Source organism: Schistocerca piceifrons, chromosome 2 (assembly GCF_021461385.2).
Source record: "Schistocerca piceifrons isolate TAMUIC-IGC-003096 chromosome 2, iqSchPice1.1, whole genome shotgun sequence".
Classification (NCBI taxonomy): domain Eukaryota; kingdom Metazoa; phylum Arthropoda; class Insecta; order Orthoptera; family Acrididae; genus Schistocerca; species Schistocerca piceifrons.
Window position 1 is genome coordinate 577,030,263 of NC_060139.1, and position 13,834 is coordinate 577,044,096.

At 36.4% G+C, this 13,834-nt stretch overlaps 1 protein-coding gene across 1 annotated transcript in view; it reads left to right on the top strand.

Annotated features, from left to right (window-relative positions):
- LOC124777774 (serine-protein kinase ATM-like) overlaps positions 1 to 13,834 on the top strand; it is a 470,606-nt gene that overhangs the window by 312,124 nt on the left and 144,648 nt on the right. The window contains exons 30-32 of the mRNA XM_047253284.1: positions 216 to 327; positions 449 to 559; positions 11,695 to 11,788. Of these exons, the coding sequence (XP_047109240.1) occupies positions 216 to 327; positions 449 to 559; positions 11,695 to 11,788 (317 nt within the window). The remainder of the gene's footprint in view (positions 1 to 215; positions 328 to 448; positions 560 to 11,694; positions 11,789 to 13,834) is intronic.

The following is a 13,834-nucleotide window of genomic DNA, read 5'->3' on the forward strand; positions in this document are numbered from 1 at the left end:
CTTTGGCAAAAGAATTTTGCCTAGCGGCAGAGAAATAACTTTGAACATTGTTACACTATATAGTTCATAATTATATGTTAATGTAAGATTTTTTAAACATATATTACATCCTCACTTAAAATCCTTACAATTTTGAGATGCATTATATTGCTCATAGTCATATCATAATTAGTACAGCCAGCACAGATTTCAGTGTCTCAGTTCATATTTTTTAGTTTCAGGACCAGAGTTTAAATTACAAGTGATTATGAATAGGGCATCAGTGCAATGTATGCTTGATGTAGTGCACTTTTTAAGAATGAGAAGGCATGCTCAACAAAGGATAAGGTAAGAGAGAGTAATTTATCCCATGTATTGTTTTATATTCATATGCAATATATTAGATGTATTTTGATGCAGCTGATGTTATTATTATTATTATTATTATTATTATTATTAACATTTTCAGTGGTGTGGTAATTGAGCTGGACTTTCTCCATATTTCGTTAGCAGCTCAGTTTTGTTCTGCATATTTTACTTCAATCTTATATGCCGAATTATGGTGTCACGAAAAGCTGGGGTAAGTTATGCACTTGTTTATAGTAATTCTTTATGTTGTTTCATATTACAGCAAAATATAAAATTTAATCATGGTGTAGTAAATGGAAAAAACAAGCTGACAGTCGTAAATCATATACCAGATGGTTTAGGTTACTGTTTTTCCTCTTACGTGGATCTTATTCACAACTACTATCAATGATATGAAATGTGTCAATAGTGTTGCAAATAAGATAGAATTTCTCTCTGAAAATATGACTATATTCTGGTCACTTATGTAACTGGATTTTTTGAATCTTAATCTACAGCAAAATTTGTTAAATATAATCAAGCCACATATTACATACTATCTATTCACTATTCCCAAGGGAGGTAGTCAAATATTTTTATGGCTGCATACTTTTCTCCCTCCTGTGTAGAAGTGTTATACATATAAGTGCTACTGTTATTTTAAAAATTGTGCCTGAGGCTGACGTTATGCCTAATTTTACAAACAGCTGCCTGCATAAATTTCAAGGATACTATCCTTTTAGAATGTTTCTGGCCAATGACTACTTAATGTCTGTATGTGAATTGCCCCAGAAAAATATTCCATACACCATCAATGAATGAAGTTAACAAAGTAAGCAAAGTTTTTGATACCTTCATTACCAAAATCACCAATTACATGTAGAGCAATTGATGTTGAAATTAAGCATTTGAGATGTGTAATACGTGATTTCTGTTTTGTATGTTGATATTCCAGTTGCTATGGATTTATTTATTGATTGTCATTTTTATTTGTAGTACACTGTTGCTGTTTGAGTTTACATATTGTCATTTTGCCATAGTGAGTGGAGCTGTGGACACCAGAAAATGGAGTGCCAAGTGGGGAAATCAGGAAATTTCCAACATATTCTTCTGTTTGAGTTCAGTAGAGGAGTGACAGCAATGCAGGCAGCCAGAAACATTTGTACCACATGTGGGGATAATGTGGGGATAATGCCACTAGACAGAGCATGTCAAGAAAATTATTTTCTGATTTACAGGAGGATCGTTTTGACATTAGTGACTCTCCACATTCAGGAAGACCTTTGGGGTTTGATGAAGCTCATTTAAATGCATTAATCAACAATGATCCAAGTCAGTGTACTCGAGAACTGGCAAATATGATGAACTGCGATCATTCCACTACTGTATGGTGTTTGCATGCTATTGGGAAGGTTCAAAAATTGGGTGCCTGTATACCACAAGCTCCAAGCCAAAATCAAAACAATCTGTGAGTGGCCTTATTTGCATCCTTGAGTACTCATTATCAATTGCCTTGTGAACAACACCGACCATTACTCTCCTGTATTGTTACTGTCGACGAGAAATGGTGTCTTTATGCTAACATAAGGAAAAGAAAGGAAAGGTTGAGAAAGGAAAAAGAAAGAAATGGTTGAGCCTAAACAAAGCAGCAACTCCTCATTTGAAGACCCGTGTGTATCCACAAAAGATAACATTTTGCATCTGCTGACATTTGTTGTCAACAACTGAGATGCCATACACAGGCAATCCAAGAACAATGACGAGGAAGACTGCATGAAGTGATGCTACTTCATAATAACATACACCTGCTTTCTGCTAGACTGACAAAAAACAAAAGTTACCCCAGCATTGTCAGACACTTGTAAATAGTGAAAGAGAATATTTTAGTATGACTAAAGTCTCTGTGATATGTATCTGCTGTGTTTACTAAATGTATGGAAAAACACTATGAACTTATGCGCCATTCCAATGTGTTATATTCCCCCAAAACTTACAACAACAAAGTTAATTGTGGAAAAGTTTGATAGTTATTAGTATTTCTCTTACTGCCCTTCTTAAAGAAGTGTGTAACAATGACATACTTACGTCTCCTTACCCTGTTAATGTCATGTGTTACACATTATGGCCGAGTGCTGTAGCAGTATTAAAACAACATGGCTGTAATATTTTGAAAAGAGTTCTTTTCATAGTGTGACTACAACTGTAAGTGTCCATTTTCACAAAATAAAGAAAGTCGCAAGAATTTCTGAGCCAATAATGTTTTATTACTTACAAATGGTTTCGGTATAATATAATTTCACCTTCCGGCACATACTGTAACAATGGAAACAATCTGTTACAGTTATAGATAAGCAGGCATTCAAATATGAAAAATGTAACAGCAAACTGATAACTGGGCATTCCTCGCATAAAGAATATAAGAACTGATGTTGTCTTCCACTCTACGTTATCTATGGAGGAAAAGGTTCCGTGTCACACTTTATGAAATAGAGAACCTAAGAAGTTACCAAAACACAAAAATCTGTCAGAAAAATCACCATCTGTAGAATCATGTACCATCTAAAAAATATTAAAAAGATGTACTTGGCCTCACAATAGGTGAAGGACACTGATATATGATTCCTGCAGCAAACACAGTCTTGCTTGTCTGCCTGTACTAATAGGAAAACTGTGAACAGCTGAGGGGAGAGACGAGTGAGGTCACATGCCAGGCATGATGCAAAGGCAGTTGTTGCTTGCAGTCATGGTAGGTGGAAAATTTAAAATTCTGAGCTGGAAAAAAAAAAGAATATGGATACTCTAACCACAGTGTGTGTGGGGGGGGGGGGGGGGGGGTCATGTACATCTAGATATACAATTCAAAGGTGTGTGACCACCACTTTAAACAGTTTTATAGAAGAACATCAGGCCAGTTATCAAAATTACAATTAAAAGAGGAAATGCTCCACACACCAGCATAGACAAAAATTGAAAAAAACCTAACTTAAGCTGTAGGCTGAAGTATGTCGTCATTAGCTAAAATATTTCTGTGTACAAATCTGTACATTCATTAATAGTTCCAGAAGGGTGAGAGTGGAGACTGCTTACAATTTCTATCTCTTCAAGGATATTAAGTGTGTGACCATTACCTGCAGTGTGCAAGACTACCAAATTATCATTAATGTGTTGTAATTCAAGCTGATTATCAATCAGATGCAAGGTCAGAGCATGGAATTAGCAACACCTGTATGTTCTTTAAATCTAGTATGAAAGTTCCTTCCCATTCAACCAATATATCTGCTATTACGCATCTGTCGTGCATTAAAAAAAATATAATATACACCAGGATTAGAAAATAAGTACTTCTTATATGCTTTATAATTTATTAGCCTAGTGACTAAACAAAATATGCTGAGACAATATTAGCTATCAGAATTTGTCTTCCAATCTCCTCAGATGCACATCCATGATATGGGATCCTAAAGAACCTAATATTACCCTTTTGTTCGCTGGGAGTGGAGTGATGTTGCATGTTTCGGCCACTTTCATTCATATCCTCTTATTCTGCTTATCAACCATAGTTGCAGAGTAATTATTCTGTCCAGCAGTATATCTAATAATACCCAATTTCCTATCAGTCCCTCGGACTAAAGCAGAAGACAATTTAATATGCCAAGGAGGGACCAAAGGCAGTAATTTTGTACTTATGTGGCTGGTTAGAACCTGTGTGCAGGACTGAGTTAGTAATGGACTCCTTTCTGTGTATGTCATTTTCTGTTCTATTACCATTTAATATGATCTTCAAATCTAAGTACAGTCAAATCCTATTAATCTGATGTTGAACTGTAAAACTAGTCTTCCCAAGGATGCATTTAGTTTTTTGTGCAATTGTTGCATTCTTATTCAGCAACCTCATAGAGTTCAAAAACATCATCTAAACAATGTTTTCGACATATACTCATACTAACATCACCCATATGTGTCTTAAAAACTTTTCCTCAAAATGTGAATAAAAATGTTCCCCAGTATGCATCCTAACTGAGAGCCCATAGCCAATTCTTGTTGCTGCCAGTACACTTGATCACCACGTTTGAAATAATTAAAACTCAAAACCAGTGCCAAAATACTAATAACCTCAAATTCATCAAGTTGTCTGCCAATGAACCTACTAAGATTTTCAAAAACAATGTCACAAACCTTATCTTCAGCGACATTAGTGTACATATTACAAACATCAAATGTTGTCATTTCAGTACCTACTGGGATTTTAATGTTCTTATAGTATGTGATTAATGCTTCCCCATTTTTAGCACTCTGGTCTCCTTAAACTAGTAATACAATTTAAGAAACCTACAATAAATTTTCAAGTTTATAACCTACACCACCTTGTGCATTAATAGTCAGTCTTGCTAAGTGATCAGGCTTAGAGAACTTGATCGTGGCTTGAACTTCAGGTGCTTTTGGATTCATAATGAGAAACTGTTTCTTTCTTATTCCTTCCAAAAAGATTTTAGTTTCTTTTAGTGCTTTCTGTAGTTCATCAGAATACTTTTTTGTTTACTTCTCTGAAAGAAACTATAGTGCTTTGGTCAGTGTCATGTGGTGTCCAAAATAGAAATACAAACTTGTAACCATTATAACCAGAATAGTTCAAGATTGTGTCCAGCTCATCAAAGAGCTCATTCAAAGATTTTTAGCCCCAGGCTACTGTTATCTGCTCAATTCTACCATTTTCAATCCCACTGAGAGTAAGCTGAAATGCAACCAATACATTACCCATGCACATGCAATTCTGACAAGTAATAAAAATGTGCAAAGTTAAAAATTTGATGTGATGGAAAGGAAGAGGTACGATTCCTTTATATCTGTCATTTTAACAGCAGGGTATTTTCTTTCCCCCATCTGAAATACTGTGAAGTGAATTTCACTAAATGATTAGGTGGTCTGCTAACTGAACTTCACTATATTACCTTGAACGCCTAGCGTCCCAGAGAAAAACCACTTACAAGTGTTAAGAAGAAAGTGCTACAACCAATGCTGTGCTTCATTTCTGTTATTCCCCACTATTTTTACAAAAATTTGCAAAATGCATCTTGGAGTGCTGGAGATCGTATTGATGAAACAATGTCATTAGATCAGCATGACCCCTCAAAACTGTATTTAAAATGTACAAGATACTGTCACTTACTAGTATGCAGCACAATCAAAATTGAATGAAACACGGTTGTTCAATGGGTGACAACTGTGATGAAACAGTGTTGTAGATCGGTTTTCATTACACTTATTTGTAATGACCATAATTTTGTCAACTTGATAATGTGTGTTATTAGTTTGTAAATAAAATAAGTAGTATTGAATATATAACAGAAGTCTGTTGCACGCGATTTACTATTCTCAATTCACAACTAATTATTAAAAAAGGCTTTAGAGCTAAATATCTTCAAACAGACAATTCGTTGTTAGTTCATTTTGGCATATGACCCCCTCTGATTATGGGTAAAACATATTTATGTGGGACATTTTTTCACATGCTTTCTAACATCATCAGGAAGGCAGATCAGTCTGTAGCAATTGGAAGTTAGGAGATTTTTATCTTCAGTCATTTTCAAGTTAACCATATTTGACTTTTTTCCAAATATCAAGTATTCTTCCCTAATCCTATTTTCTTTTTCTTTTTCTTCTTCTTCTTCTTCTTCTTCTTCTTCTTCCTTCCACACAGAGCCCTTTGAGTTCCAGTCCAACTACTTGTTAAAACCACATCACATTGCCAGTAGGAATCATTCACAATGCTTTTACAACAGTGGAAAGCTTGTACCAACTAGTCAGAAAAATATAGACGGTTAGCTCGTACTGTACACTGTCTTAACAATACTGAGAACCATTCACCTGTGCATATCACAACTGTAACCCACCTGCTATGGAGCTCCCTACCGAATCAACACGAAGTCCACCAGAATAACAAAATAAAATTTCACATAGCTTGAAATCTATGTTTTGTGCTTTTAATTACTTGTTTCCATCTACTAATTTTAACTTCTTGATTAACTCTTTAGAATGGGATATACTCAGCTGAGGACAACACATACTAGTCACAAGGCAATGTAGGCATTTGTTCTCTGAGTAGTAGAAATACACAACGTTACAGGCTATCAAATACTCACCATTGAGAGCCAAGGAAATCAGTTTTGTCCTGTATTCAGCCAGTTAAATAGCTTTTCCCCTGTCAGTTTGCCATGTGGCAGTGGCCAGCAACCCATCTCTTTTGGCATTCTGTGTCTGGCATCCACTTGTACTGATGCAAGTAGTTTTGTAGATGAACATCACTATTCATCTCAAATTGTGATGGATTGTTTATGATGAATCTCATTAGGAAATGTACATGTTATGAAGGTATATATTACTTAAGAAGGAATTTTTTCAAAATTCCGCCTGTGTGGGTGTGAAATAGAGGATGAAAGGGTTTTTGAAAATATGTCACTACTAATGCAGTTCTGAAGCTATAACTACGAAAGTTGATATTTGCTGTCTTGGTCAGAAGTAAAGAAATATGTTTTTCAGCAATTCTGCAAATTTAATTCCTATGAGGTGAAATAATTGGTCAAAATTGCTTTGAAAATTAATCATTATTAAATAATCACTAAGGCATTTTAAAGCTATATCTATGCAAATTCGTGGGTGGCTTCTCTGTTAGGATTTTTTTTTTTTTATGTATTTGTGTTTCTGGAAATTCAGCTACTAAGGGGGCAAAATAGGGCCTGACTGATTCATTGACTCGTTATCACACACTAAGGACAAAAACTTGAAATTTGGGGAGGGTGATCATCTTATACTGTAGGCATTGTTTAGTAGTGGTTTGTTCAAAATTCCACCCCTAATGGGGTGAAGCACTGGATGAGAGGATGTTTCATCTTATACTTTAGGCATCAAATAATAAGGGATCGTTCAAAATTCCACACCTAATGGGGTGAAGCAATGGATGAGAGGATTTTTTAAAATATGTCATTGTTCAGGCAGTTCTGAAGCTAAAAGTACAAAAACTGGTATTTGGTTTCTCAGTCAGAAATAAAAAAAAAAACTATTTGATTGAGCATTTTTGGAAATTCAACTACTAAGGGGTGAAATAGTGGCTGAAAGTTATTTTTAAAAATAAATCATTATTAAATTACTAATAAATCGTTTTTAATGCTACATCTGTTAGAACTGGTATTTGACTTCTGGGTTAGATATCCAAAACAAAAAAGTGTTTTTCATTGTCTTTGGAAAGTCAACCCCTAATAGCCAAATTCGGAAACACAGAAATAGGAGGATTTGTCTTCAGATAAAAAATGTCTTTGTGGGACGCAATTTCTACATGCGTGCGCGCGCACACACACACACACACACACACACACACACACACACCACACACACACACACGTTTTCTTTCATTTGACTTGTTGGAAGAAATGAATGTATTAGTGCAGAATATAGTGTAAGGATGAACCAGAGAAAAATGAAGGTAGTAAAGAGTACTAGAAAAGAGAAAAGTGACTAGCTTAACAACAAAAAATGGGAACAACACAATGGTGGCAGAAATGAAAATACTCTCCAGAGGAAGTAGGATTGTACAGGATAGCCAAAGGAACAAAGGTACCAGAAGTACGGGCACAAGTGAAGAATCTATTCTTAGATAAAAGAGCTCCGTCGATGCAGAACTGAGGAGGAAGTTCCTGGAAGTGTACACCTGGAACACAGCATTCCATGGAAGTAAAACAGGGATCATGAGAAGTTCAGAGATGATGACACTGGGTGCATTTGAAATGTGTTGCTGTTTAGGAGTGTTAAGAGTGGAAGGAGGAGATAAAGTACTAATATGAATAGGCAATAAAAACATTTGAACAGTACATGTTAACCGGAAAAAGGAACAGATTAATGGGACATCTGCTGAGGTATTTGGAAATAGTTCTGTGGCACCTAAAGAAGCATTAGTGGGGGAGAGGGGGGGTGGGGAACTAATACAGACAGACCAGGATTATAAAATGCAACAAAGATTACAGATGATGTTGGGTTTAGTAGTTACCTAACATAAGAGAGGATAAAATGGAGGACACCTTTAAACTAATTAAAAGACTTATGGCTTAAAAAAAAACTGGCTTTGTAAAATGTGCCTTTAATGTGTTCTTTTAAATTATTACCTTGTTTCTCTGAGTCTTTCTTATTAGAGGTCTCGCATATCAGTTTTGAAATGGCAAACATTTGCAGTTTTATCTCAATATTTCGTACCTTCAACCGACCTTGAAATTTTGTGTGTATCTTACCAATTACAGTTTCAACACACATAAATTTGCTTTTAAAATCAGTGTGTTATCAGTAGTAGTTAACCACTCAGCTGTACTCACACACATTCTGTTGGAGTATTGCTGTACTTGGTACCAATGCAAATGGTAGCCAGAGGAATAAGTGCATAAGGTGCCCACTTCACTTTTCTGCATACTTCTCCATGTCATTCTTGCTGTACCCTCAATCAGCAGAAATTAGAAGCCTTCCGGCAATTTCCATATTGCTTTGTTAGGCATATATCCTCTTTTGCTAATTGCCGAGACTCTGTCAACGTAGCAGCCACACCTCCATTGTTAAACATCAGTGACCCACGTTGATAGCAGGTTTGTGAACCAAGAAATGTGGTGCCAAATAAACCATGTCAGTGATATGCATCTGTGACTGTTTCATTACGATAGTATGGTGATGGCAGCAAGAGTAAAAATGTCAATATAGCAACATTGCCGTAGCAAATGCTCCTCACTGGTAATTATAAAAGGAGGATTGTGGAAGAATTGACATTTGTCTCTTGGCTGCCACTTTCACTACTTCACAGTATGGCAAAATTTGTGAGATTCAGTCCCCCTTTTGAAAAATATTAAGAAACTCAGAACGTATTCCTCAGGGATCAATGTTGGGTGTGCTCTTTGTTGTGTGTAAATAACCTGCCATTGTACTGGGTAGTTATAATTAAACTTTCACTATTTAAGACATTATAACATGGAAACTAATTACTGTACGAGAACCAAACTTGGTAGTATTAATGTCAAGGGCATGGGGAAGAGAAATAATGGAGAATCAGTTCAGTTGAAACACTTGTAATGTGCTGCTCCAGTATATCACACCATTACATTCCAGTACCATTACTGCTACAAAAGTGGCTCAGTATGGAGCCCATCACTGTCCAGAATAGTCTGAAAGCCCACGACTGCATTCTGCACAGCAGAACGAAGCATGTCCGTAAGTATCCTGACTACCTCTCTTGATATGCTGCACTTCAGATCAGCACATATGACTGTTCCCTTGGTAAACTCTGTCCTTCAGGTAGCCCCATTATCAGAAATCACAGGGAGTGAGATCAGGTGATTGTGCCAGCCAAGCAATTGAAAATGATTGCCTGATAATTCAATCATTTCCAAATGTGTTTAAGAGGAGCAGATGAACTTCACGAGTGATGTATGGGTGGGTCCTATGCTGGCGAAGCATATCGCAGTAACAGGTTCCAGTCACACTGCACGTGTTTGGTCCTTGAGTGCCCAACTATTCAATAAAGAATGGGCCAATGACGAACGTAGCCGTGGAGGTGAAGATCCCCACACTTAACAATTTTGTGTGTTCACCTCACCTGCCAGAGAAAAATGAGCTTCATCTGTCAATAGTATGGTCCAGGGCCAGCCCTCGTCAACTCCAATCCTTGCGATAAAGTGGAGAGCCAAATCAATATGGCATTGTGCGTCCTGTGGTGCAATCTGCTATACGATATGGATCTTGTACGGATACCATTTGAGAATGGTTCGAAGTACCTTCTGTACAGTGGACCACAGGATGTTCAACTGTTGTGAAACAGCTTGCACATTGCCTGATCATCAGGAATTGCGTGCAGCATTGTCAGCCATAGCAACAGCAATTTCGTCAACCATCTGTGGTACAACTGGTCGTCCGCCTAATTCTGGAGCGAAGTTCAGTTCTCCATTTGATTCGAACTTCGTCATCATGCTCCACACAGCAGCTGGAGAAAGCGGACCCTTCTGTAATCAGTTCAGCTGGTAATATTCACGAAGTGCAGCTGCAGCATTATTGTTGTTTTGATAATAGAGCTTCACCAATAATGCCCTGCTCCTTTTGTCCAAACTCATGTTGACACGTCAACAAGTGCGCTGTGACCGGTCAGGTGTGTGAGACTAGGAATCTCAATGACTGCTCACAGCACCTGGTGGCCATAATTGGAACTGGACGGTGGTGCTGTGACACATAGAAATCATGTACCCCATACTCTGTACGTTAATGCTACCAAGTTTGTCACTTGTCTGGTAATTCATTTCTCTGTTATAAAGTGTTAAATAGGGAAAGCTTAATTATAATCACCCATATATCAAGAAGTTAAAATAGTTGTTCTTGTGATGATACAAGTAACCGATACACAAAAACATAAGGAAAATTTTCTTTTTACTAACTGTTTTTTTGCAAATATGCTGTCAGTTATGTACTGACTTTACCATACCACTTGAAATAATGCATGAAGGAAAATCGATAGAATGCACAGAATATTCCAAATTCTTGAGTGTTTGTATTGATAATAACCTGAACTGGAAGTTACATGTTATAAATCATCTTAAACATTTTAGCTCCTAACTTTTGCATTATGAGTGATTACAAACTTCGGAGTTAAAAATTTCAGAAGTTCAACTTACTTCTCCCCTTTCTCTCACTAATTTTTAATGGCATAATATTCTGGGGAACTTTTTATTGATCTAAAAAGAAGGGCTCAGAAATGTATAATAAGGTAAACATATGATGGCCATTTGAGAACTTCTTTAGGTACCTCTTTAAACAATATTATGAAAAGAGTAGATTGCTACTTACCATAGAGAAGAGACGTTGAATCACAAACAGGCACAGCAAAAAAACTGTTATACAGAGTGTGTGTGTTTTTTTTCTACTTTAGAAAAATGCCTTTCGGCTGAAAGCTTAAATGTATAGCAGTCTTTTTGTTGTTGTCTGTTTTCGGCTCCACTTGTTCTCTGTAAAGTGAGTAGCAGTCTACCTTTTCATAATATTTTCATTGCTCCATCCTGAATTTTCCATTGTTTGACTCTTTAAACAGTTGGACATACTGACCACAACCTTGCAATACATCTACTCTGAAATTAAGTTTATTGTCAACAGTCAGTCACAGTTCAAAAACAACAGCTAACATTCAGAAACATAATATTAGAAGAAGAAATTAATTACTTTAGTCATCACTTAGAATTAGCGTGTCACAGAAAGTTCAGCTTTAAAAAACTTTGACCACTCTCTTAATGATGTGAAGAGTCTAACAAATGATAAAATGAACCTCAAACTCAAGCTGAAGTCTTAATAATCTTGCAGATCTCCCATGGACACAGACAAGATGTCTCTGCTTGAAAGTATATGTCGGAATGATAAGGAAAATGGACAAATTCTGCAGCATATTCTGTGGGAGGTAAATATACACTTTACAGCTGAATAACATTAATATTTTGCTATTTTTTTCTAAATGTACTGTTCTGTATGAGATAAAAGTAGATGTGAATTGTTGTTTACTGTGGAAAGTTTACTTCCAAATACATCTATAATTAACATAATAGTGCAAACAATTACTGTATCCGCTTGAGTGGTTGTAGTAACTGTCGCTCAGGATGCTAATGGTGATATTGTGTACATTTCTGTGCTGCTTTCGATTTCTTTGTGTTTCCCAACACTTGCAGTGACTCCTTTTGTACGGCGTTCTTTTCAGCTGTACTCTTTAATTTTGTGTGTATTACTGTAACTCATAAAGCACCACAAAAACATTTCATGGAATTCTTTTTCAGACATTAGTGTTTAAAGACTGGTATAACTGAAATATTACCTTAACATTGCTAAATTACAAAAATATTTAATTGTGTGTAATAAAAACAAAATTCTGCATTTACTAGCATCTTTTTCTGTACTTGAAGAACCTACGGATCATTCAGAAACACTACAATTACACTGATGTAAAATATTTTGTTTTCCTTCAAAGATTATAAGACAATATCAAAAATTAAAAACAGTCTAAAATTGTGTGTGTTAAATCAAGCAATGGAAACTCCATGTAAGGATATCAACCATAAAAAAGACACATTAAGTTGCAGATAGGCTCAATTAAAAGACATTTAAACTAAGCTTTCAGCCACAGCCTTCATCAGCAAAAGAGTAACAGAGCAACACACACCCCATATACACACACAAGAAAGCACATCTCATGCACACATGACTGCCAACTCCAGCAGCTCACGCCAGAATGTAACTCTCACTTGTGATGGCAGCAGCAATCTGGAGGGGGCAGGGAAGAGGAATGGATAGCAATGTATAGGTCAGGGGACAGAGGAACTCTGTCTGGCAGTGTGTGTAGGGACTAGAATGCCAACAGGTGCAGCGTAAAGAGGTTTTGGTGCAGGGACTCGGGGAAAAAAGGATCGAAGGCAGCAGAGGTTGGCAAACAAAGAGGCTGAGAGATGAGAATGACAATTAGATGATAAGACAGAGGGGATGGAAACTGTTCAACAGTGGAAGTGTGGAAGGTATGTTACTGTACATTGAGGCTGGGATAGTTATGGGAGCGAAGAACATGTTGTAAGCATAACTCCTATCTGTCCTCTTTGTTTGCTGCCTTCTGCCAACACAACTGCCCATCTTTCCCTGCTCCTCTCCTCTTCACTCTTTTTTTCCCCATCTCCCTGCCCCACTACCTCCTAACACTGCACCTATGGACATCCTAGACCTGCACACTCCATCAAACAGCATTCCTCTGCCCTGTAATCTGCATACTGCTTTCCTTTCTCCACCCCCTCCAGATTGCTGTGAATTAGGAATAGTTGTTTATTTGTCTCATAACATAGATAAGCTAATGATTTGATTAGAGTACAGGAGACACATAAAAATATGGTTTATACAATTTCATTGGTATAACACTAAGGTTAATAAGATGATTTAAACATTAATGTAACTTATGTCATATTTACATAATAAGACAATTGATACAACTACATCCTGCTCAAATATTCAGTTCATCGTTCACAAATTCTTCAACTGAGTAGTAGCATCACTGAAGTAGAGTATCATGCAGCTTTCTTTTCAGTGAATCTAGGTTCATACTCAGAATGTTTTTGGCTTGTAGTTTGTTGTAAATTTTCATTCCCTTATACTGGGGAGTTTGAGAATATAATTTTAAACAATGAGCAGGCAGCATAAAATTTTCTTTATTTGTTGTATTGTAAGTGTGATCAAAGCAGTTCTCTTGACATAATTCTAAACTGTTGCGTAAAAAAGTTATAATATCATAGATATAAAGGGAGGACACTTTTAATAATTTCAGATTTTTAAGTAGTGGGCAACATTATTTTCTTGGATGTGCAGCACACGTTTCTAACAATTATTTCTGTAATTTCACTATGCACATTAAGTTTCTCAAATTTCCCCAAAAAACAATACCATACCTTATAAATGACTGGAAATAGCTATGGTA